Raw genomic sequence first — 27381 nt, forward strand, 5'->3', positions numbered from 1 at the left:
TCATGAGTCGACTCATCGAGGTTTCCTGGGCAGACTTGGTTTCTGTTTTGAAAGAATTCTAGTTTGGTTTGGTTTTGGTTATTTACCAGATTGTCACCACGTTGTAAACCCTATAAATAGGGACTGTTTAGGGTTCTAAACAGGAGAGGAGAAAGATCAAGATATAGATCTAAAGGGTTTTAGGTCTAAGTGAGATCCTGATCAAAAGGATTAGGGTTTAGATTGTGAGGATCTATGAGATCTTAGATCAGAGATAGATTCTAATCGTTGTATTAGGGTTTAGAGAGGATTGAGAGGTTGTCCTCGATTCTAGTGAGATTGTGAGGGAGAGATTATAATCTTTTGTTCTCCATAATCTAGAGAAGGTATTTTCCTTCGCCATATACTGAATTGTGCTTGTATTTCTGTCATCCTCTTCTCAACCCACCTTTGATAATTCCGCGATGAAAGGTGCTCGCACGGCAACTCATATCACTTTGATACTATATAACCAATCACACGAGCAAACTAAAGCCTCCACATTGTTAGGCTTAAGAGTGCTACGGTATTGGTTAAGGATTCTTAAATATAAACAACATGAGAGAATAAACATATGCACATAATAAAAGATGAACCAAGATTATTGATCAACTTAGCAGAATACTTAAAAACAACTTAGTAGAATACTTAAAAACAAGATTCAGTAGTATGCTTTAGCTCAAATATGGATTAAGCAAAATGAAATATGGCTACTATAGCATATAGCAAGTATGACAAGCAATTAGAGATGAATGACCAGAATAATACCTCAATGACAAAAATAAGAGAGGTTGAGAGGTGTTTCTCTCGTAGGAACCAGGTTCTCTACCAATATGTAGTATCATTATGTCATTAATTTTCATATTCTTACAGGACTAATTGCAGATAGACCCTGACTGCAATTGAAGTACAGGCAATTTGGCAGTAGTACAGAGGGTCTATCTGCAATTTGGTGCTAGTACAGGGGGTCTATCTTCAATCGACCCTATTTTTTTGAGCCGAGTCATCTATTGTGTTTTATTACATGGTAAACTAGTTCGCAGCATTGACAAAATTATTGGTCTCAACTCAGGGACTCAATCTCAGGTTCAGTGATTTTTGACCCAAGCAATAGTGTTTCTGTAGATAGGGAAGATTAACGCTACATGTGGAAGAGGGGACCATTAACTCTACAATCTAAAGAGCATGATATACGTTACAATGTGGAAGAGGGGACCCTTAAACTTTATAGATTTGATGAAACGACGCCGCTCGCCGTCACTCGTTGTCACCTCTCGCCTATCGCCGCCGCTCGCTCCTCGGCTGCGCTCGCCGCTGCCGTCGCCGTTCGACGTTCCTCGCTGGGGCTCGCCGCCGCACGCCCCTCGCTGTCGCTCGTCGCTCGCCGCTGACGCAGATGGAAATCTAGGGTTTCGTTTTGGAGATGAAGAGAGGACGAGTTGCTAGCAAAGGAATTTGACGGACCCAATTTTCCAATCGCTGTAGCACTATACGGGTGAGCTCTTTGTGTTACACGGGCAGGCGAGATCACCCTAATTTACCCATCTAATGAAACGGTCCAGTTCGGGTTGACACATTAGACCCGACCATACCCAAATATAACGGGTCGGTCGGTCGGATGATGAGTCATGTCATGATAAAACTGTCACCCTAGCTATTTTGTAAATTAAACCAGATGAGAGGCCCCCCTTAAAGGCCCCAGGCACGGCAACCCATCTTTATCTGCTCTCTGCTCCCTCCCAAAAAATGTCTCACGCCACGCTCCGTCTTCAAGCGCGGTCTCAATGCCCCGCCGCCGCGCTTCGTACCCCCAACCGCCGACCCCTCCGCCTCAGGATCCGCTGCGTTTCTCGGCAGCTCCGGCTCGTCTCTGGCGACCGGCCGCCGAAATCCGCCGTCGTCTCCGACACCCTCCGCCTCCTCGGAGTGGACAGCTCTGCGACGACGTGTCCTCGTTCTGCGCCGCGAACGCCCCTCGGCCCGAGAAGCCACCAAGGTATGACCCTAGCCTGGCGGCGCTGTGAGATTTGGATGCTGGTCAGGCTCTCAGTGATTTTTATTAGGTATCGGTTTCTAGATAAAGCTTTTTTCGACGGATTGACGTTTGGGAGAGCAAAGAGGCCGGGCTGAGGAGACGGCGGGCCGCCGTTCGAGATTGATCAAGTATCGGCGCCGGCCTGGACTTTGCTGGGATTGATGTCGTTATGGTAGCGTTTCATGTTTTCGTTTCAAGCGAAGCGTCGTATTCATATTTAATTACCTTCAGTAATAACATTGGGCATGGACCTGAACACACTTGCCGGTCCCTAACGAATATAACCGACGGTTTCATTTGATGAAAACTGAAGGTCAAATCCGCAATTGAGCGTGTCTCCAGAGGCTTATCTGTCGACGGACCAGAAGCAATGGCTGTGGTTGGACTTATGCAGCGTGCTCAGACTTTGCGAGCTACGCTAGAAACAGCGAGGAAGGAAGGTGCCGATTGTTATACCCGTTTCATGCCCCTCGCGCAGTCGGTACGCATTGCAACTTTGAATAACTTTTCCCGGTTCCGTTTTGACTCGCAGCTTTCCTGATTATGTGTCAGTTTCGCTGGTAATTTCTGCAGATAATGGATGCTATCATAAGTCAAGCGTTGGTCAAGTCGATACAGCAAGTGATAGATGATGATGGCTCTGTCAAGGACTCTGCGGTTTGTTTCTTAGTGCTCTAAGTTCTTGCTGTTTTCTTGGTTAAACATAAATAGCAAATTTTTCTTAGCAAGTAGAGTATATAAGTGACATCAGGCACCACTATTGATAGTTTTGTAAGAAAGGCGAACCGGGCATAGTTTGTATCTACAGTATCATACTGTTTCTTTTCATCATAATTGTTCTTGTTTATATTTCTGGACCATATATTTGTTCTTTTGCTTCTGTGGGCTTCAGTGCACTTACAACTTTAGCTGGAATTTGGTGTGAACAAGTATTTACTGCATGGTTACCCCCAAAAAATGTGTTTGCATAGTAAATGCATATGAAAAATGGATAATTATTCTCTCTTTCTCTCTAATAACTGATTAATCCAGACATAAAAACAACAATGTCCTGTGGTTCAACTAAGTAGATGCATTATTTTTAGAATCATAGAAGTTCTGGAGGAACTTCATAAGCCAAGTCACAAAAACCTAAAAAATAAGTGGCAGTGCACGGACTTGGTGAGAATTAGGGTTTGAGTAGGAGTTGCTGCGATTGGCTTTGTGTAGTTCTGGATAAGGCTTCAGATCTTAGGGTTTCGCCTCCCCGACAATCGCAAAATGCTGATTTTTTAATCAAATCATTGTTCAGTTTATCAAGTACATAATAAAAGTACCATAATCGTTGTATTTATAGATGCTACCCCAATCTAAAATAAAACTAAAACTTCTAAACTGATGAACCTAGAAGTTCAAACACAAACAAAAATTTGCAAATTCAATCTTAATTCTTAAATGAAGCGGGATATCAAAACAAATTAAAGTCTCTAAATAAAGCAAATCCAGACATGATAAATTTTTTTTCCCAACCACAACTCATCAATAATTTAACTATATTGTGTTATATTGTCTTTTATAGTTTTATCTAAAACTAACCAAATCCAGAAAATAATATCTAATGTAATAACATATAGAATCTGTTCTGTGGCAACCTTTTTTGGAGGCTTTGAGTGTTTAGAGAGAAAATGTTAAGAATATATCAACTATTCACTTGACCTCTCGTGAAATGTTTTATTAAACTAAACTGACCTATCATTGTTAGATGGAACGATTTATTGCACTAAACAGACCACTGTAGCTCTAATTACAGCTGTTTTTCTACAGCTGCAGTGGAAACATGAAATCTTCCAATCTTTCCTCTTTTTTACCTGTAATGTTTTTCTTATCAGACCTATCACTTTCATATGTCATTCTAATTGATTAAAATTCAAGAAACATTTCCATAATTTGGAGTAATTGTCTGAATTCACATGTGCTATTTGTCAAAAAGTAGTTGGCCTATGTAAATATAGACTTATTTCTGACCTTATGAAAAGCAATCTGGTTATCTAACTGTCCAAACTGTCCACCATTACTACCATTAGGATCTACAAAAACATGAAGGATACGCCTTCACACACACATGTGGTTATATATATAATATATATATATATAATATATATATATATATATATATACTATATATTATATGATATAGAGAGCAGACAGGCAGCAGAGAGAGGAGCAGAGAGAGAGAGAGAGGGGACTATCGATCAAGTGCGATAGACGCATTTGTCTATCCAACTTTTTAACCATTGGGTGGACCTATTTGATCAAGATCTTGATCAACTAAATATCCTCATTTATTAAAGAAGGGATAGTATGGGAAGAGAAAAAAGAAACAAAAACAGAAATCAACATAATCATAAAGAATCTGTCTCCTAGTCTCTATCTTTGCGCCTCGGCATCTCTCTCGGCAGTCCTCTTCTTCCCTCATCACGAATGGAAACAACAATCAACTGTTCCCACTTCGTGCTTCTCATCGTCCCCCTTTTCCTTATCCTTTCCGCTCCTTGCCAAGAGGGCTTGCAAGAATCCATCTTTGAGGACTGTACTTGATAGGTGATCAGGGTTTAAATTTTCATCAAATGATGTTTCCACTATCTTATCGAGTGTCAATAGATTGGAGCAGGTTTTGAATGATATAAAGCATTAAGTAGCATAAACTCAATGGTGTTCACTCTGCTTTATAAAGAAAAAGTACTGACTTTACATGAGTTTCTTTGTCTTGATCATATTTTCTTTTGCTCTTCAATAACGTGAATTTATAGTTTTTATCTTTACATCATAGATCATGCTTATCTACTATTTTGGGGTTAAGGATGTAAACGAGTCATGCTAGATGTGTTCAATCCTCATAACATTTTAATAGCAGTTTTAGCTACGCCTGAGATCTGAGTCATATTAAGGCAAACTTTTCATGTTTCTCTTGCTGAACTTATAAAGATCACAAATAACCTCAATTTTGAACTTGAAGATATGATATTTTGCTGAATTTATAACAATATTGTTCCTGTATAAAATACTCTGATTATTCAATTTCATATGCTAGACACCGAGCAAGCAAGCAGACTCAGCGGCATCATACATAATAATTCTCTTCATTTCAAGATATTCCCCAAAGGAGCATCCTAAGCATCAAACCTGTGCAAACAAACAACCATTTAGCCAATAATATAGTTCCCATATGATGTCAGATAAAGGAAGCTCAATTAAAAAAGTGAAGATTAAAAGAAATTATAGAACTACTATTCTCATACAATATCAAGATTAAAGAACTCTATTAATAAAAATTAAGTATCAAAATTGAGGTCATAGAACATTTTCCTTTTAAAAAAAATATTTAAAGGCTTATCACAAACCTTGTTAATTAATCATCTGATAAGGGGTGAAGATATATTGAGCAGCATCTGGAGATAACAGGTGAGGAGTTGAGGAGGGGTGTTTGGCGCTTGCGGCAAATGGGGAGAGATTGGCTGCGTTGGAGTTTAGTTTTGCGCTGGCGATGGATGGCGTCAAAGTCAATGTGTGGTGCTAGCGACGTTGAGGGAGAGGGGATGTCGGTGGAGTCAGGTTTCATGGTTTGTTGTGATTGAGAGGGAATTCAATGAGTTTTTTCGTCGTCCTAAAAATGTGGGCAACAATATAGTTACTCATCACGTTTTATTTATATTTTCCCAATCTACCACTTGTTTAATAAATGAAGGTTTTTTAGTTGATGAAGATCTTGATCAAATAGGTCTATCCAATGGTTAAAAAGTTGGAAGGACAAATGTTTCTGTCCACTTACGACAATACAACTAAAAAAAAAACAATAAAAAATATGTGCTAGAAGTATTGAAACATCATGATTTTTGTTTTACAGATTTTTTAAGGCATTTAGATCATGATAAATGGAGCGGATTGTCCATTGGAATAGCACAATCGATGCATTAAGTGGTGCATCCTTTGATTCAATCAAAGGTGGCTACTTAGAATCATATTTACCTCTGTGTGTGCGTGTGTGTATATGTTGGATTTAATGGTTGTGAGATGGCGGCTCATTTTGCAAAATGAGCTACCAAAAGATACACGTGATGAGGCCACCTTAGTTGTCACATCAAAAGTTATGGACCTTACCACTTATTCTCTTGGTTATTCATTTTGCAAAATGAGCAGCCACCTCACTATCATCAAACCTTATACAGAACACAAACACGTGTGTGTGTGTGTATGCATACGTACATTATGTTTATGTATATAGATGTATGTATTATCAATAGTTAGCTTAAATAATTTATAAAATGTCTCATTAGTTTTATTGGGGAACTAAATACATTGGCCAGTTGCCTTAGTTCAGTTCATAACAGGTTATGCATCTCTATGCAAAATGTGTGCACATTGTATCGAGCCGTAGTAGTAAGTGGTTTAACCAAATCACATGTGTCATTTGTGGTCATCTTAAGTTTTAAAAACTGTATTGGCCAGGTCTGGTGTACTATTAGTACTGTGACTTATTATTTGTAATTGAACCCCATCTTGTTTTCCTGTCATTTCTTGTCAAACATGAAGCTGTCTGTTATCCAGATTGTTTTCAGATATCCTATCTGATCTAATATGCATATACACTTGCCTGAATTTGTTGAGTGTATCTGAAGTTTTGCCAATACTTTCCAGTGTCAATCTTTACCATATCAAACATATTCAGCCTTGTTTATTAGTCTGCAGGGGTAGCTGGATAACTTCTTATTTCTTATTTGCTTAGATTTTTTTTTTCAGAGTTCTGAATTGAAACGTTACAGAGATCAAGTTCGGGCGCTCGACAGGAAGGTACTGTAGCTATATTGCTTTAGCATTTGAAATTGTTTATGCTAGTTTATATCATAATTCAAAACTTTTCCAAGTAACTACAGACGACTTCTCCTTTGTAATAACTCGAAACTGTTTTTGCATCTTACTTGAGTGACAGGTACTTTACCATGATGTATATGACCCCTACACAAAATCCTAAAATGTTTTTTGCTTGATTTTTTTTTCTTGCCATCTGCTCTGTACAAAGAGTTTGAGGACCATTCTTTCTGTTCTCTCTGGCCACTTGCTTATTCCTTGGACTTAATGGTGGTTGTGTTCTTTTATTGCTTGATTCATTAATCACTAGATTTGCATTATTCTATTTCTTCCTCCAGCAGAAACTTCTTGTACATCAATTGACTCGTGGAAAAACTTGCTTCCCCTATTTCTCATTACCAAAATTGCAAACTCAAACATAATTCCCTGAGTAAAGTGACAGCCAACTAAATATCTCTTTGTTCTTTAATCGTAAAAGTTTTCAGTTCTCTCTGGAGGCAAATATTTTAGCTTTAATTTGTTATTCATGTGGAATTTAGCTTGCATCTTGCAAGTTCACATCTAGAAATTTCATTGATGTTCTATTAGTAACTGCATAGTTGAATGGTAAAACTCACGTGTCATTCCGGAACAGATTTTCCTTTAAATGGTTTGTGTCATGAAGTAGAAGGTTTCTCTTGTTGAAGAGGGACATATTTTCTGTCTAATCATACCTTTTGTATTACTACTGAAAATAAGGCAGTCTTACTACTGAAAATATGCTAGACCCGGTTTTTCACATAAAATTTTGTAGGTACATATATGTTGGATGGCCCAAACATTTCCAGTGTATTATATTTTGCCAAACAGTTTGTATCTTCAGTTTTTTATGCTTATGCTTTTAACTGCTAATGCTTATAGATACCTATTGTTTTATATTCAGTTATTACAACTGATGGACAAGTTAACAAGAGAAGATAAGAGTCAAGGTTCCACCATGGTGTGTTTTCTGCCTACATATTGTATTTCACCCGTCTCTCTTTGTTTGACAAATTGGTATAGTAATATTAATCTTTATCTTTTATTATACTAGGAAGTTTGCAGTATTAATGGAAGATGGTGCATGAAAACAATGGGTGATAGGGTTACATCTTTTGAAGGATTATTGTTGACCAGGTGCCTGGAAGTCTATATCCACTTTTCATTTTGGCCTGCTTGCAACTAACTGTATATTCAAGTTTTATACTACCTGCAGTTTTATCTTCAGAGGAAGTCTATATCCTTGTAGCAAGGAATCAGGGAATATGCATATTTTCAACACGTATGCATTTCAAAAAATGAAGCACTTACAATACTATGAATATCCATTACCACTTGTGTTCTGTTGCAAGCATCAGTTCCAGACTGCATGCATCACTCTAATTACCACTCGCATTTTATTGTAGATCTTATATTACTATGAAAATCAAGTCTTTTGGAACACTGATTTATCAGGTTAGATCCTTCACTTTGAAGTATATAATATTTAGTTGGATCCTGTTAGGTTTACAATTCTTGGGTCTAGTTTTGCGGAATCCATAAATGATCATGCTGAAGCATTGTTGGGGTGAGCAAAGACTGACACGCAGGACTACATTAGCTGATTTCCAACTTGCATCAGAATAGTGATGAGAATGCATGCTTCATATTATTTACTAGGATTTTTGCATATATACCCCTCAAATCTTCCCTATTTGCAAATCTGCCATCTGAATCTTGGTATTTGCAAAATTACCCCCAACTCTCTCACATTAGATTTTTCTAACCCTCCTGTTTAACAGTGTTAGTTTTTAAACATTACAATATAAAAAAAATTTGAATAATGTCCGATGAGCTTGCATCATTTTCCCGTTTAAAACTAAAATTGTTGTGGGAGGGGTAAAAAAGCTCAGTTGAGAGAATTGGAGAGTAATTTTGCAAATATCAAGACTTTTGGGGGCGGGGGTAGTTGCAGATATGGATGATTTGAGGGGTATATATGCAAAACCCCTTATTTATTAACTTTCTCTATTCAAACTTGAAATATTATGATATGAAAGATATGAGTTACGAGGAAGTATATGGATATAGACGTAACTGATTGGCTCATATGCAGTATTTTATGGCCCTTCGATTTGATTTCTTGACATTGTTTGATATGAGTTGTAAATTGTTTAGCTGACCTTAGGGCAATAATATGAGGAGAATTGTCCAAATGCTTAACATGCAACCAACTGGTGCTGGTTATTGTGGTAAAATATATTGTTGGCATAGAGACTACCAGGGTTTGAATTGTGAAGGAGCAAGAAAGTACATGAACACAAAAAAGGAAAGTAAATTAAAGGAAAATAAAGTTAAGAAAAGCGAAGAGGGGGCTTAACATGGCCTGGATATGTGTAATAAATTATGCAAGCAATGCCAGCTACAAGTCTAATAGAAAAAATGGTAATAACATAAATCATTATAGGAAAACACTGCATAACTGAAATAAAGTTGGTTATGTTTCTCTATGAGTTTCTCATGCATGCATGCTACAGTACCGTGCTGCAATTAATAAATTCCAGTCAATCCATGCTGGTCCTAAATAAGTTAGAAATGTGAAACAGCTGAAGTTAAAGCCCATCAGGTGAGCTGATTACGCATAATATATATGGACCTTAAGAAAAAGAGAAGATTTAACTTTCTTTTAAAATTTATTATGGTAACATTATCTATAAGCCTAGCAAAGTAAATCCATGAAAGCCATTTCCTTGAATAAATAATCTTTTGTTCTTGTGATGGTATTATGAATTAGTGCATTTGGAAAGTCTGGAGGTTGCTTTAACTGAGAATAAGGTGAGGGAAAATTTTTCTAGACAAATGCAATGAAGGCCTGTATGATGGGTTGATGGAGTGGTTAGGGTTAGGATATACTCATGTACCTGAAAAACATGAATCTAGGTAGATAAACAGAATAGTGTACCTCATAGCTTTTTTTTAAACAGAGTCGGTTCTTGTCTGAGCATATATATGCATAATGGAGAATGAGGATCCCAAATGATAAAGGCTGTGTTATACAAGCAGTTGTTCCTGTTTAGAGGATACTAATGTTTCACTGAAATAGTTTATTCTTCTCCCAGTAAGCTAATATATTAGGTCATTAATTTCTTTTATTGTTGCAAGCAAATATTCTTCAGAATTAGAGTATAACTAAGTAACTAACCCAATACAATTGTCTTTTTCCTTGGATAAATTAGATTCAAGCCCCTTTATTTCTGACTTGTTGTCAGTCAGATGACCTCAATCCAATTAAGTGGTATTATTCCAAGCATTTGGTACACCCTGGATCAGTGGCTTTGACTATTGGAATCGGAGATGTCTTAAGTTAGAAATTGACAAACTTACTATAGGTAGTGGGTTAAGGAATTGGAGAAAATTGGTATATTCTTGATTTAACCAAGCATTCCTCTTTTGGTTGAGTCCATTATGCCTGTCTTCCCCAAATTTAAGTTTTTGGTTGGATACTTCTCAAGTGGATGGGATATCTTCTCTTTAATGCTAACCAATCACAACGATCGGGTACTAAGCTGAACAGGTAACCCACTTAACTATTAATATTGTTCATTTTTTTTCTTTTTTTAATGCTCACCAACAAAGAGATAAGGGAATGAAATCCTTGCAAGTGCATTTGGGCGTTTAGGAGCACATATCTGTTATTGGTTTTTCTAAGAAGTGTGAAGTTTTAATAGTTGAGGGTTTGCTCTTATAGTTTAATAGTTGACATGGTTTCTCAAAACATGTTATAACAAGGATCTTGTGTGTGTATGTAATTTACTCTTTCTTTTTACATGTTAATCTGATAACATAGACTCACTTGTGATGCACTAAAAATTTCCTTTACTTGAATGAACATTTAGAACTAGAGACTGCCTTCTAATTCTCTCTTGTCATTCAATGAAGTTACTTTTTGTATCTCTATATTATATTGGAACGTAGACCAACTTGCTAGTACATGCTATTTTTATTAAGACTATAATTTTATATGAATTTTAAAAAGAAAAAAAGACACATTGTATTACGTGCAAGGCATATTGATGGAGTATTCAACTAGCTACAAATGATGTCTGTGTCTTTGAAATGAAAAAATAGCTTGCGAAAATAATAGAATAATATTACACTAGAGAATGTGTTTGGTCTGCCTTCAGTTGAGGGCACGTGGGGTGTAAAAACTGTAAATTGATATTCAAAATCCAATTCTGCTTCTTTTCTACATCCTTTAAGCGAATAAACCATTTTAAAAAGCAGACGCCTAGGCTGCCAAGGGGGTATCGAGGGTATCTACATCCGCCTATGTCTTGGAGCGCATTTTGCAGCATGGACTGATAATGTATATTGCACCATTTAGGTCTTGGTCGTGATTTCTTTGCTGCGGCCTCCATATTCTCCAACCTTCTTTGAACTCCTTTAGCCGCCTTCACCAGTTATAAACTTATAAACACCTTCTTCATCTCCTTTGAAATTTAGCAAAACCTCCTCCACCACTTAAGGCTTCGTTTGGATACCATGGTGTTTTTCTTGTTTTTTTTTAAAAAACACCATGGTGTTGTGTTTTTCCCTTAAAATGCTTTCAAAACACCATGTTAAATATTTTTGGTCAACACTAGTTTGACCCATTATAACATTAGTATAAAACATATTATAAATATATTATATATTAATTATAATATTTAGTTTATATTATTATAGTATTATAAGTATTAAATGTAATGCAATATAATATTGTATAGAGGTCTGTTCCCTCCGAGTCTCAACCATGGCAGGCCCGTATTGAAGAGTTCGAAGGCGCTGTAAGGCAGACAATTTCCCTCGTCGAACTCGGTATGGGTAGCTTTGACAGCTTCAGGCAGTCCCTCTATGATCACGTGGCCGATTTACGGCGATCAGGTGAGAACCATCTCGCTACCCGTTGCGTGCGTGAACTCCGTCTCTTGGAGCCACGCATGATGGTGCTAGAGGACTTGCTACGGGGAGGTCCGGAGGCTAAAATGGCATCCTGTCTAGCTCACTTCAGGCGTCAGGAAGCCCTGGAACAGGAAATCCGCTCCAAAGAGATAGCGGATTCGGAGTCTGCGGCTAACTTTTGGGTGAGCCAACAACGTTTGCTAGAGGAGCAAGTCATTGACCTCAACCATACCATGGCTCGCCTGAGGGCCGAGTTGGGACAGGCGGAGGCGAAGTGGAAGGGGCTCCAATCCGACATTGTTAAGGTGAACGAGCACGCTGAGGTGGAGACTCGGCGCCTGCTGGCTTTGCGTCAGACAGATGTTGCCACCATGTCGAACCGCGAAGATCGAATTCAGAAAGCTGCTGAAAACAAGGCTCGGGAAGACCACGCGAGCCAGGTTGAGGCGGTCAAAGAGGAGATCTCCACCTTCAATGTGTTCGACTGAAACTTCTGCCTCAGGATTGTATTAAGACATTTTGCTTGCTTGTTTTGCATTTGGAACTATGCCATGACTCTTAAAGTCATAACTTTGTTCAAATGTATTGTTTTGAAACACTGGGTGTATGTTTTGCTTTTTTGAACATGTCATTATGACTTTCGCAATTGCAAAAAGACCATAACTTTGTTCAAATGTACTGTCTTAAAGTATCAATGAGGTTTGTGCCCACTCATTGTGTGTATCCTCTTTGGATGCGTTGCTTTCCAGTGTTTTGCTCTTGTAATTGCAGGTGATCTCGTATCGCGGGTGAAGTCCTTCATGCGGTGACAAGCCTACTTTCGAAGTTAAACTCTACTCTGGTGAGTTTACGCTACCGGCGAAACCAGAGCGACGTCGAGCTCACCGAGATGGTGAAACTCGGCCCCTGACGAATTCGAATTGCTGGTAAGGTGAAACTCAATTGGTTGACGAGTTTGTTTGTTGGCGAGACTTGATCGCAGCGAGTTTTGCTTGGAAGCTAAACTCAACTGTTGGCGAATTCGAGTAGAGGACTGAACTCATTTGCTGGCGAGTTTATGTTGCGGGCGAAACCCGTATAGTGTTGGACTTGTGTTGGAAACCCGATTCGATTCGCCTGGCGAGTTTGATCTGTAGGCGAAGTTTGAGTAGTAGCGAATTCATCCGAAAATTGGAGTTCCAACCGCGGGCGAAAACTCCTGTCACGTGTCGGTCAGTGGGCCCAAATGCTTTCATTATTATATTATTATTTATTATCAATAACTTTTTTATTATTTTTATTAGTTTATTTATATTTTATTAGTATTTATTTATTATATAATACATTATTAACATGTTAAATATTGATATTTAATATGTTATTGTATTATTAAATAAGATATTTTATTTATTATATTTTTATATTATTTAATAAATATTACTAATATATTAAATTGACTATAATATAGTATAATATAATAAGCATGTTGATAATAACTCTATAATAATTACATTTAATATATTATGTTAGATATTATATTAACACATTCTCAAACTCAAAACCAAAACACCAACCTTAAAACACCTAGAAGGTGTTTTGAAATAAGTGTTGTGTTTTTAGTTTGAGAATGATTTAGCTCAAAAAACACTATAGTTTCTAAACGCATGATGTTTTATTTTTGGCAAAAACACCATGAAAACATGTAAAACACCATGGTATCCAAACGGAAACAAAGAAAGAAATTCGCCTAGGCGACAGTCCGACACCTAGCACTTTCTGTAACATTGGCCTTTACTATCAATTATTGTTGCTAGGAAAAAAAAAAGAAAACCGCAAAGGCCACGCCTAGAATCTTGCCTAGTTGCTGCCTAGGCCATCTAGCGCTTTCTAGCCTAGGCTCGGCGCATAAGCTGCCTAGTGCTTTCTATAGCCTTGGAATACGGTTGATAGTAAACAATATCCACACCGTTATACTACATCTACATCTCCAACCTTCGTCAAACTACTCTAGCTGCCTTCACCAGTTATGAACACCTCCTTCATCTCCTTTGAACTTTAGCAAAACCTCCACCAATTAAACAAAGAAAGAAATTCGCTTAGGCGACAGTCCGACACCTAGCACTTTCTATATCATTGGCCTATACTATCAATAATTGTTAGTAGAAAAAAAGAAAAAAAGGAAAACTGCAAAGGCCCTGCCTAGAATCTTGCCTACTCGCTGCCTAGACTGTCTAGCGCTTTCTAGCCTAGGCTCGGTGCGTAAGCTGCCTAGTGCTTTCTATAGCCTTGGAATATGGTTGATAGTAAACACTATCCACACCGTTGGACTACATCTACATTTATGTATTCGCTTATAAGCAGGGTGGCTGTGGATATTATACTATCTACTCCATTATATCCTGCTTTACATTTAACTAATATATAGTTTTTATATATATTTTCTTACTCAATAGATGGTAATAAAATTATTTTAATAATGAATTTATTAATACTTAAACTTAAAAAGTAGCAAAACACTCATTGAATTTGGTAATGCAACTGCAAGTATCAATTTCAATTAGCTTATATAGAAATTCTCGTGATTTTCGAACTTCTTCTTGTGATTGTCAAAATTCTTTTTGTACTATAAGATATTCTTGCAGATTCGGGTATTATCCTAGTTTGGATATTATGTCTCAGTTTCATGTGTGGATACTATTTATATTGTTTATTCTGGGATCGCATCGGATTGAGATAGCAGACAATTTGTGTGGGTTTGGATTAGGATGTCAGGTTTCTGCTTAATTGTCTTTCTGTTTATGCCCACACTTAATAAAGGACTTGATCTACAAGTATTAAGGAGAATCCAAGAAAAAATGCCATGTTGCATGCATATGGGACATAGTCACGACATCATGATAGATGTGTTGGTGTTAAATTTATGATTGCTAGATACAGTCCTTGGGGATCTCAATAACAAAGTTATAATCACCTTTCAGAAAACAGAAAGGTAGTTATGCAGAAGGGCATGTGATTGAGAGAGATTCCAAGGAGTAGTTAGATATTTGACATGATTGAAAATGAGACTTGTGATAATTTAGTGAAATCTGAAATTGCTTGACTCGTCAGAAAAGACAACCAATATAAACTTGAACAAAATATCCATTGAGTTGCTGTGTTTTTTCTCTTTTATCTTTGGTGAATTTGACAGAGAAAATCTCATTTAAGTATTCCACCTGGGTCTTTGACAATAGGTTCAAAATGTGTTTCGTCATTCTACGCATCTCAAGTCTTACATCTGTCAAAATATTCCTTTAGCGTCATCTTTTTTCCCCTCATTTGTTAGGCATACTCATAGAATTTGGTAGGCGTTTTGTTCGTGTGGAAGGGAAAATGTTCTCTGGCCCAATATTTGATGCAAATAATGTTTTTCTTAGTGGCTCAGGTGCTGCCAGTTTCATGGAGCCAATAGTTGCTGTCTCCCTGAATGATGAATTACAACAAGCAAGAGCTTTAGTATCCAAGGCTGAAGAAGATGTACTCTCAAAATTAAGTGATAAGGTTTGAGAATTAGATTCTATTCTGTAAATTTTTCTGATGAAGCTATTCTATGAAATGATAATTTCATGTTTTTTCCCCTAACCATATCATTTCTTGTCTTATTGAAGATACTGGGAGAACTTAGTCACATTCAAAACTTGTTGCGCATCATAATTCAACTGGATATTGTAAGTGGCCATCACCATACCTTCCATTCGTCATTTTCTTGTTGCTCTTTGTAGAGAGCATTTTGTCCATGCACGGATATGATTCCTTTGCACTTTGGTTGGAAGCTACTTTTTGTGGGATATATATTACTAGCTTCTGGATGTTTTCTTTATAGAAATTTTATCATGTACCTGCTGCTTCACATTGAAATTTTGTGATTGCCACTTCTGAAATTTCAGTCCTATAGGTTGTTGGTTATTGTTTCAAGGTAGTGTTTAGGGTGGTCTGGCTCTCTTCTAGATATAGGAATTCACATTAGTATGTAAAATACTTGGTTATCAAACAATAGTAGTTACCTTTTCTCTTTTTTGAACAAGCTATATTCCTTGCAATATCTCAGTGATTCTTAGTTTCTTTTGATAATTGTTCTCCTATGTTCTATTGGAATTATTAGATAATTGAATTTTCTGTCTGTGTTCTGAAGAATGTTAGGATATAGATACTATGAGTACATTAACCGAGAAAAGGCTATATATGAATATGAATGCTACAGTGGAGTAAGCTTTGGTTATCATTACGGGAATGTTACAGAATTTCTCCCACCATTTTTCTTTTATTATTTCTTTTGTTTTCTTAGTTTATCTGAATCTTTGCCTGTGTAGGTCGGTGCCCGAGCTAAGTACAGTATTGCATATGATGGTACAATTCCAGAGTTATGTTTACCAGGTGATATGAACATCAATGATGGCGACTTTCCTGTGCACAAGTCTTTCAAAAGGAATTCCTTTTCTGATCTTCCTCAAAGGGAGTGGAAATTATACATGCGGAAAGCTTACCACCCTTTGTTACTTAGACAACATCGGGAGAGTCTAAACAAAGCCAGGAAGGATATTGCTGTTGCTACTGCTGTGAGTTTGGTTTCAGATGTTAGCCTTAAATGTTGATATATTGTTTCATTTTTATTATTCAATAATACCTTTATTTAAGATAACATCTCAAGTTCACCCTCCCTATCCAAAAGAGGAAGAAGAAAAAAGAAGGAAAAATAAGTTCTTATCCAGCCCATTAACTGATAGCTGTTTTCCTTATCAGGAATCCCAATCTCAACCACATTCTGTTTACTATCAGGAATTCCAATCTCAATCACATTCTGTTTTCTTCCTGCATTCATTTTGGTGTTGCTCCTATCTCATTTTAATGCAAAAGTTGTTAAGCCTGTAGGATATAAGGAGGAAGAAATTGCAAGGGAACAATCCTACAACACAAGATAATATTGAGTTACGTCTTTCCTTCTTGAAAAACAGAGTGAGTGTTAAGTCATGATTCTTGAGTTATTAACTAATTTCATTTTCTTCATTGGGTGTCTGGCAGGCTTATAAATTCTTGTCTCATCTCATGTTCATAATTCTTTCAGGTTTTGGAATTGGAAAAGGAACCTCCTGTCCCTGTGGATTTTGTTGTTTCTACGAAAACCATTGTGCTGGTGATTACTGGGCCAAACACTGGGGGCAAAACTATCAGTCTAAAGACAGTTGGCCTAGCATCTTTGATGGCTAAGGCAGGTTAGCTACCTCTGAGTCCATTATCATCTTTTTAGTTGGTGTGGGTCATGGGTGCCTGTTAAGTCCTTAATCTTGACATATCCAAAGTATTGTTGTCGAAATATTCTCCTTTCATTGACTAGCATGTATGGTTATGGATTCACAGTCGTATTCAATGCATATGGACACGCTCACTTTAAGGAAACCCCTCGCTGTACAGTGTTGCCAAAATTTAACTGAAACTCTTTTAAGTTTTGGTGCATGCACGCTCCTTTCCTGTAAATTGTTAGCAATGAATTGTTGCATGCTTATACATATTGGTCATAAAATTTTATTTATGCATGTTGGTTATATGATGTCAGTATGAGGTGTACCTTGCTCGGACAAGGTCTGCTGAGAGGCTAGTCGAGAAGCATCAGGGGCCCTTATCAGCCTCTTCCTCCAGTGCTCAACCTAAGATCCTTCTACTAGGGTGGTGGCCTGATTGCAAGCTCCTAGTTAATACCCCCGTCCCTTTTTTTTTCCCTACGTGACAGATGAGCCCTCATCATCTTGGCAGAAGAATAACTCCACCATATAAACCACATTATCCTGTCTTCCACCACTAAATGCCTGCCACCAATCACACCCGAAAGAATGACAGTTCACATACTTGTTACGGTTAATGTATGTGCAAAGGATGCGTTATTGTGCTTGGCCTCGCGGCATGAGGACCTAGCCTTTCCTGCTAATGAGAACGTGCCCTATGTGCAGCCCAACCACACCCAAGTACCCTTAAGGGGCTGCGGGCAGCTAAAGAGCCCAATACCTGCCTGTATGCAGAACACAAAACCCAAACCGGTATCCTTCTAACTAGTGCGTTGCGCATACCCAAACTGGTACCATTCTAACTAGTGCTTTGCGTATATTGAGTTTTCTAAGATTATCCTTTAATCTTGTCTTTTGAGAAAACTAAATTAGTTGTTTTTAGATTGTATTTTGTGTGTGTGTGTCTTATTGTTCACATGGATAACCTAATATTCCAATTAAGGTAAAATTTTCTTTAGATAGTTCTGCATAATTTTTACCCCATTACAAGATTTATGATTATGAATGTTATACTCCTTTTAAAATTAAGTAATATTATATTTATTGGGTAACATGACCATTAGATATCTAAAGATATGAGAAAGTATATACTTCCCTACCCCAATTTCTCATTCATGATCGAGAGAGATGAGTCTAAGATGCCAATTCATTTTTGATATTACGAGTTATACTTGCTCCAGAATTTTCTTTTATTTCCACTTCTCTTAACTTCTGTCACGTGCACTAGGAGATTTGTGACTTCTAACCTTTTTGGAATTGCAGGTCTTTATGTGCTGGCATCTGAACCTGTGAAAATTCCATGGTTTGATGCAATTTTTGCTGATATTGGCGATGAGCAGTCCCTCACCCAGTCATTGTCTACTTTTTCTGGCCACTTAAAACAGATCAGTGTAGGTCCAGATTACTCTCAATTTTATTCTCCATGTGAAAACACTGTGGCTTTCATAAGAATGTTATTCTGCACATAATTACATTTTTAATTTATCTTTCTTTTTATTAATTATTTACAGTGTACAGATCAAGGAAAAACTTATCAATCATTATCATTTTCAGATAAATACCTCATGTCAACTAAACTGCAGAGAACCTTACCGGTTTCTTTTTCTTTCCTTTTGGAACTTCCTCACGCTTGATCTACCAACTGCCTGCTTCTGAAAAGTAAATATAAAAAAAGCTAAAACCTGAGGAGGAAAAGGAAAAGTTTTTTGTTTTTTTACCTCAGCCTAATGGATTAAGTAAACAAATATCCCAACAGAAAGCCTAAGCAGTTAATCTCTCTACCATTTATGCCTAAAATATTGAGAAAGAAAATTTATATCCAGCAGAAAGTCTTAATATTTTTCATGAGTGGGCTTGCATCTATAATAAATTAGCGGGAGAATGTCACACAAGCCTAATCAGATTATTTGACTTGAAAGGTTTAGATTTACTATGAACCACAGTAAAGTTGCATAGTTTTGTCCTTGTCTTTGATTTCCCCTCATTTAGGCAGGTCTACATGGATTTCAGAGAGCATCTTCTACCATTTCTTCAAGGATAAAGCTAATTATTGTCTGAAGCTGTTATTGAGTGTTTCTATATTGATGGACAGTTCCTATCTTACTTCAAATATTCTTTTTTCACCAGGCTCTCCGTGCACAGTCAACAAACAAGTCACTGGTGCTTCTAGATGAAGTAAGTATACTAAGTTATGAACCTTATAAACGTAAAATGCAATATACTCATCAACAAAAATATAAGTTCCTTTTATGTTGAGCGTCTTTCAGTAGCATGTTGAACTGTCACATGGTTAAGTAGTAGTTTTACATCTTTACCAATCAAATGCACACTAACAAAGGACAGAACTCCCTACTCATGATAGACGTTCCCTAACCAAAACTCATCACTGAATAACCTATTTGACTAACAAAACAATCATAAATGAATAATGCATGAATTTAAGATACTACTATGACACCTGTTGTAATTAGAGCCCTTGGAATATGGATAGGTATTATGGAAAAGGGACTAGGGAGACTCAGATACCATCAACTACATATTTGACTAGGCAGTGTCCAAATTCCTTGTAAAAGTTGTTATTTATCCATGCATTTATTTTAGGATTCACTCTACTGTAACTCCAATGAAACTTCCCCTTCATCCTGATAGATATTTTCACCATTCTGTAAGTATTTAATTCAAACCAACTAAATCTGTTAGCGGGCAAACACAAACCTGCTTTACCTTGCTTGTTACCAGCTTTGTGGAAGATACAAATTAAGCATAGGATATGTGGATTTATTGATTCAAATGACCTGTAGTTGTAAGTAAAGAACTAGGTTGATAAGTTGTCACTCCTCAAATTGCTTATTTCATTACAAAGAAATAATGTATGTTCCGAGCTCCATATGATTGAAACAATATTTAATGTCATGTCACATATTATTTTAGGTTGGTGCAGGAACAAATCCACTTGAAGGAGCAGCCTTGGGCATGTCACTTCTAGAATCTTTTGCTGAATATGGTTCTTTTTTAACGATAGCTACAACACATCATGGAGAACTGAAAACTTTGAAGTACAGGTAACTTTGAAGTAGAGGTACCTGGCTTCTTGTCTAATATCAGAATATGCTTGTTTAGTGATTTTTGGGCTGTGGCATTAAAGAAGTAATGATGTATCAAATTTAAAGGAGTTCCAAATAGAAAATAGCACGAAAGAGATGCCTAATAATGAAGATGCTTGTTTAGTGATTTTTGGTCTTTGGTGTTAGAGAAGAAATGACGTATCAAATTTAAAGGAGTTTCAAATAGAAAATAATGCGCAAGAGAAATAGGTTATACTACTGGAAATAGGGAAGTGAATTAATAAGCAATCATCGAAAAGAAACTCTACATTATTCTCACTGTTACCAATAGCAATTAGTTAAAGACACTTAAAGAATGAATTGAAACTAACATAATCATGGAAATCATACAAAACCAACCTAATATGTTGAAATTCTAAATTCAAGCACATGGCAAGATTTGACTGACCTAACCTCTAGAAACATATATCAGAACAAGTATCAAGTTTTAAACTACGAGCTAAAACCACCTTGTCTTGATCTTTGGTGCGCTACTGGACTGAATGGTCCATCTGCATTTCTCTGTAAGGAGGGAAATGTGCTTCATTAAGTTTTCATGTATGATTTCAAGCAGTGCAGTTATGGAGATAATAATAATAGGAGCCGACATGGAAGTCACCTAAAGATTATATTGACAAAGGTGGAAGACCTTATGTGTGTCATAAAGTTGTCAAAGCTTTACGTAATGGGACCCCCGTGTTAACATTATGATTATTATACATGAAGTCCACCAAAGGTATGATCTTAAGTAACATCAAATTTGCTGCAATAGTTTTACTATTTTACTTGCAAAATTGCCAATATGTTTTTTATTTCACTAATAGTTGAATTTGCTCTCCCTTGTAATCATGTCTAGTTATATTCTAAACAAGTTATAATCCCTAATCTATTTTTAAAAATGTGTTAGCTTAACTTATTCAGTGTCATGCAAACTGCAAATTTCTTACTATTTGGATCACTTGCATTATTCTGTTGCAGTATGTAATTCAATCCTGAAGGATCCATTTACTTGCACACCTATTAATTCTATTCGTTCTTGCACCTATGATTTCTATTTCGTCATTACTACGAAAATATGGAAAAGAACTGCGAACTGATGCAAACAAATGATTCTTGACTTTATGAAACTACTTTCAGAATTCATCTGCAACATTCTGGCTTTAAGAGGCGGTACTACATTTCTTCTGATGGAGGTACAAAACACGATTACCACATAGGTTTTTCTGGTTTGAGGGTTACACGGACATTGCCGTCTTAACTGCAAGACCAACATTGGGACTCCCCAACCTTCAGGCCGACATGAACGATAGTCAACTTCTTTACTAGGTGGACCAAAGGAAACACATCCAGTTGGCACATAATAGATATGCAAAACCGATGTGGTAGTGATTATCCCACCTTCTCCCTCCAGCCCTCCTTATTTCACTTCAGATCCTTAGATACCTTACTAGTCCATATGCATTGTATTTCTTTTCCACTGTAATTATCTCCAGATTTCTATAAATCCATTACTCTCCTATATTTGAAATTTGTAAATGCCATGTTAGTTATGTTCTAGCATTCTTTTCTGGTTGGTCTTATATTTTGTTCTTTTCTCAAACTTTGAAGATAGCTGTTAATATTTTCTGTTACTTTGTTTTCACAGTAATGATGCGTTTGAGAACGCTTGTGTAGAATTTGATGAAAGGAGCTTAAAGCCAACATATAAGATTCTCTGGGGAATACCAGGTTCGTTTGTTATCCACACACTTCAATAATGTATTTAATGTAAGACTAATTTTAATGTTTTTTAGAGAACAGATTGATGTAGGTGGTTTCTCTTTTCATGTTTCTGCTGATCATTTGAACACTGATAACTAGAAGATATCTAACAGATGAAGAACTACCACTACTCTCCTTTTGCAAACATTTTGGTCAGGTCATATATTAGTTGTATGCTAGTTTGACATCAAAATGTGATAGAACATGATATGTTAAATCCTCTCCATAGACTTACGTAATTGTTGCCCAACAGAATTAAGATAAAACAAAACGATTGTCATGGACCCTGTGATAAGATTTGGTTTAAAGAGAATCAATTGCAAGCTTATCAGCTTATGCTGGTGAGCTTGAGAAGGATGCTATTCTTGCAGTCAAAGTAGGATGTTGAAGTGGAGAAATGCTCACAGATGATTATGTGATCCTTGATAGCCAATCAATTTGGGTAGAAAGTTACAGTAGATAGTTATGCGGACCAGATGAGTAGCATACATTTCCATCTGTGTGCGATGTGATATTAGGATTATTTGAGCTCTGCTGTCACTCCAAGTATGTCTATGACTATCTTGAGCTAGGTACTGTGTAATGAAGTGGCGCTAGAAAAGATGTATGCTAGAAGTACTTGAAGAAAACATTGTAAGAATGAGTGATATGTAAAATTTTGTTCAAGAAAAAAGATATTACGAGAGGTTTTCTACTTGTTTAGTCCCTTGTTGTTGAATAGCGATGTTCACTGTTCAATGTCTCCATCTATGTGTTATATGGTTTTCCTTTGTGCACAATGCATTAACCACAAAATCCTTAATGGTTTTGAAAAGATAACTTTTGGTGAATAATTCCTCGGCGTGAATAAAGGGGAAAAAGAGGAAATGTAAGACTTTGGACTGTTGTTACTATGCATTAAATGTATTATCAATCACCACCCGCGGGTGGGACTTAGCGGTCAGCAGCCCAAAGGTGGAGGAGATCTCCATAGGACTTTGTGTCCTGCTGGTCCTGATTTTGAAACCCCTGTGCACGCATTCACCTGATCTCCTTGGTGTTAGGGTGGTTAGGGAGGTCCGAGGATTTACTTGGCTCGTACACTCAGCCTCGAGACTATTTGGTTTAGTGGGTCCTCTATGCCGGTGGCCCATGAATTGTGGGGATGGGACCCTGGTAATGAGGCGAGTCCCCTTCCGGATGCAGGGATCGAACCTGGGCTTAGCGGGGGCAATTGAGTGTGCTAGGCAAGGTTCTCTCGTCACCCAAAAAAAAAGTATTATCATCTTCCTAAAACAAAGAAGAATATTTTCTTAGGTATAAAAGACATGCACTCAGTCAAACGTTTATTATGAAATATAGCAGTGAGCATTGTTTCTTTTGTTTTTTGAATACTACATGAGTTTTGGCATTTATTGTTGCAGGTCGTTCAAATGCCATTAATATTGCTGAAAGATTAGGGTTATCCAATCACATATTAGAAAAAGCACGCAAGCTACATGGAACATCTGGTGCTGAAATCAATGAAGTAAATTGTTAAATTCCTTGCGTATGATTTGCTGGTTTTTCGATTGCAACATGTATTTTGTTTATTCAATACTCCCAGATTCGCGGTTTATATCTAGTGACATTGTGGGTTGGGGTTTGTAGTGCACCACAAATGGCATGTTTCCTCAGTTGAATGGAATACCTGAAGGGTGCTAATAACTGTGAAACCTGAATCTCAAGGCCCAGGGTGTTTCAGGGCATATGCATAAGAGAGAGTCTGGGCTCAGGTTAGGGTTTTAGTGCACCACTTATGGCATGTTTCTTCAGTTGAATGGAATGATTGGGATCCGGTCTAGTTTTCTTAGAGAAGAAAGCTTGTGTATATACAAAGTCTGTAATCCTCTCTACTTAAGTGACCTCTGTATGAAAGGAGTACAGCTAGTTAGCCTCCATCTTCTAAAGAAAACCTTAGCCATGATGTATCCCCATCTTGCCTTGTTGCTACTCGTCAATTCGTCAAGTTGAGGAGTTATATGTAATTTTGGAAGTTGAGGAGGATTCAGGAAACTCCACTGTTGAGAAGAGTGTTGGATGCTTGGTTTAAGAGAGTAAACCACCTTGCTGATCTTTTTTATTATAATTTTTTTCTGCAATCAAAAGTTAAGATTAAAACTTCTAGTCTGTTCCCGCAAGTACTAGAAAGCAGTTTTGTTATTGCATGATATTTTGACATCAAACGATATGATAAGATTTTCTTATTTGCCATCGTGAAACCTCGCACAGTTTAAGAATAAAACGACGGGCATTTCGTTATCTCACTTTTTTTCCCATCTCGTTAACTTTAATTAAGATGTGGGGGATAACTAGTAACACGTGTACAGAATAAGAAACCATATAAGTAGCCGGGTTGTATTTTCTTTCTACATAAAAGTAAATTCTTGTGAAATTCCCATTTTGACCTTTAATATGTTTACCTTTTAAGATTTATTGTTTTCTCCAAAAGGAAATTAATAGTTGAATAATGAAAGAATCTTGGATTCCTGAGACTAGTTATTTGATAACAATCCATAGAAGTGTACTTTTTTATTTAATCCTTACATGTAGGTCATAGTTGACATGGAGACTTTTAAACAAGATTTTCAGCAACATCTTCGAGAGGCAGAACACTATTTGATGTAAGTACAATTATTCATAACTACTTATCTACATGATTTTTTCGCGACACAATTGTTTCTGATCATTATAGAAAGCTATCATCTCTCCCTCATCGTGGGACTAAACAAAGAAACTAATGCTAACTACTACAATTGTGTTAAACTTTATCTTAGCTATTAACTTTAATTTATGTGTCTTTTGGATCCAATGGCATAAGTTATCTGTCTAATCAGCTAGATGAGCTGGTACGGATGAACTAATGTCCTAGAAGCTCTAGCACTGCCCCAAGAATAGTTGCTAAATATTGACAAGTTTGACTGCTCCAAGTCATTTTGCCTCCTTAACATGCTACTTCAGTTTCTCAATGCTACGAACAAAATTATAGGCAAGATAGATACCGAAGATTCCATATTCCATTGCCCTTAAAAAAAAAATCTTTGCTTCTAGATGTGTTGAATTTGCCACAAAAACAACTGATGAAGATTCACCATGCCGTCAATCATTCCAGAAATGAAATTTCCCTCCCCAGCTGACCATCTGGAAACACTTCCAATGAGAGAAAAAAGAAATGGATAGCCTTTTCTAGAAAATTGTGCCATTAACATAGCTTCACTGGAAATAGTTTCAAATAGATGAATGGAATTACAGCCATTGGTACAAAATTGTAGCATTGACAGTGGTGTAAGTAACCAGATCTGTTAGTATACTTCAAAATGAAATGCTGGTTCCATAAAGAGTTATATAAATAATAGCCTGCATTGAACTTTGCACGTAAAAACTTTGTCAATATAGAATTGGAACTAATATGGCGACCTCTCTCTTAATAAGCTGGCAAATAGCATTCCAAATGAGCCATTGATGACGCTTAGAATCACTCTCCATAGCGTTGATGCTAATTTAGGCTTTTTTTTCTTCATTCTTTTCAATTTAGATCTCTGTGGAAACACTAGCCAAACATTTCTAGATTGATGAAACTATTGATGGAATTTTATTACCCTATTATGGAATATTTAGTGGGAAAACCCTGTGTGTGTGTTTGCGTGTGTGTATGTGTGGGATGAAATGTTTACGTATGTTTACCCGCAGTTTACTCTCTTAGAATGAACTTTCTACAATTGTTGCTAGTGCTTCTTTCTGGCAACTATATTTCCATTTTATTCGCTCTCTCAAAAGTTGGAATATCCTGCGGTCTTCCTCGCATATGTATTGTATTCAACTATGACCTTAATACTTGACTTTTTGTTTTCAGATCCTGACTTATCATCAAAACAGTCTTGACATATATTCCATAACTATTATAAGCTATATTCCGTCCTGTTTTGATAGTATTGTAAACTAGTAACGTTTCAAAATGCCAACTGGAAGGACCTGCCATATTGACTCTACTAGGAACTGAAGTGGCCTGATCTCCTGCAGTAGTAACAGCCACAAAAAAAAAGAAAAAAGAAACGAAAGAAAAAAAAATAGTTATATTCTTCTAAGCATCTTTATCATGTGCACCTAACTACTTGTGTTTGATTATATGATATTAGGTTGTCAAGGAAGCTTCATGATGATCTTTTGATGGCAAAGCAGACTATTTCTGAACACAGTGTCGTCCAGAGGAACAGAAAACTTAAAGCAGTCTCGGAGACTGCAACCGTAGCACGTTCTATCCTTCGCAGTAAGCTGCAACAGTTTCGGGAGTCGGCAATAGCCCAAAAGTCGTCGCAGATTTCTAAAACAGGTGATAGTGGACCGTCGAGTGGAAGTACCAAAACGTTGCGATCATCTGACATTGTCAATAAGAAAATTGGATCTTCAAGCCCCCTTCAACTTTCTAATGGTAAGTAAATGTCCATTATAAGCTTTGTATGATTATACTGATATGTTTACATATTCAATCAGCTAGCATCTTCTATGATAGGGAGTTCTTCATTGAAGTTTGCTGTTTTTATGTTTTCCAGAGAAGCAAAATGTAATTCCAGAGGTCGGTCATACAGTTTTTGTTCCGTCCCTGGGAAAACAAGCCAGGGTGCTAAAAGTGGAGGCATCCAAAGGAGAGATAACAGTTCAAGCCAGTAACATGAAGTTGAGATTAAAATTGAGTGATGTTCAGGGTCGAACTAGTTGACCAAACCTTTTGCTAGATTGCAACTTTTTTTTTTTTTTTTTTTGACTACAGACATTTGTACAATTTTTAAAGAAGGGTTGGGGTCTTATGGTACTTGATGATTGTATTTGAGTTTACCATCCAGTTCCTATTCTATGGTCTCAGTATTTCCACTTTTTAATCAATCGACTCCGCTGAAATATCCTACAGGTCTGTTGTTCAGCAGTTTCAGTCGACTTGTAGGACGAAATGGTATGGTGATGGGATTTTGTTCTCGTTTGAGTTCGTCCTAACACTCTTATTGGCAGATTTTGGTGCCTATGAGCTTCGAGTTATATCGATTTATAGTAATTTTTGGCGAGGATTTTATAATTTTCCACCTTGAATAACACAAAATACTGGATTGTAGAACCAAAAATAAGGGTTAAGGTACAGAATTAAGAACATGAAGGGTTAAAGAATAGAAGAGAATTACAGAATTAAGACGTGAAGGGTTAAAGAATAGAAGAGAATTTTTCTACTTGAACAAATCATGGAGCCAAGGATGATTGAGAATGTTGACTTCTGAAAGCTTAATTGTCGTTGGGTAGAAACAAAAGAAAATAAACAAAACATTGTGGATTATGATCTTTAAAAATTTCGTATATTGAAGTCGCATATAAAATTCTTTTG

At 36.9% G+C, this 27381-nt stretch overlaps 1 protein-coding gene across 1 annotated transcript; it reads left to right on the forward strand.

The window, feature by feature from the left end:
- On the forward strand, window positions 725–26890 carry LOC109839453 (endonuclease MutS2). Its single transcript, XM_020407876.1, has 20 exons — window positions 725–816; window positions 2183–2225; window positions 2367–2534; window positions 2627–2710; window positions 6830–6880; window positions 7821–7877; window positions 7971–8053; window positions 15232–15355; window positions 15463–15522; window positions 16165–16410; window positions 16724–16807; window positions 16917–17064; window positions 18394–18521; window positions 19258–19305; window positions 20062–20192; window positions 21880–21962; window positions 23399–23502; window positions 24567–24637; window positions 26150–26442; window positions 26564–26890. Exons 1-20 carry the CDS (start codon window positions 725–727, stop codon window positions 26728–26730), a joined length of 2265 nt encoding a protein of 754 aa, XP_020263465.1. The 3' UTR covers window positions 26731–26890.

This window comes from Asparagus officinalis, chromosome 4, assembly GCF_001876935.1.
Source record: "Asparagus officinalis chromosome 4, Aspof.V1, whole genome shotgun sequence".
Lineage (NCBI taxonomy): Eukaryota > Viridiplantae > Streptophyta > Magnoliopsida > Asparagales > Asparagaceae > Asparagus > Asparagus officinalis.

Bases quoted from the DNA above. Each gene is read 5' to 3' on its own strand.
- LOC109839453 (XM_020407876.1), top strand. From the start codon at position 725: ATGGCTACTATAGCATATAGCAAGTATGACAAGCAATTAGAGATGAAT. The intron at 2,711-6,829 runs GTTTGTTTCTTA...TTTTTTTTTCAG, and splicing joins GCTCTGTCAAGGACTCTGCG to AGTTCTGAATTGAAACGTTA. The intron at 18,522-19,257 runs GTAGGTCCAGAT...TTTTTTCACCAG, and splicing joins GCCACTTAAAACAGATCAGT to GCTCTCCGTGCACAGTCAAC.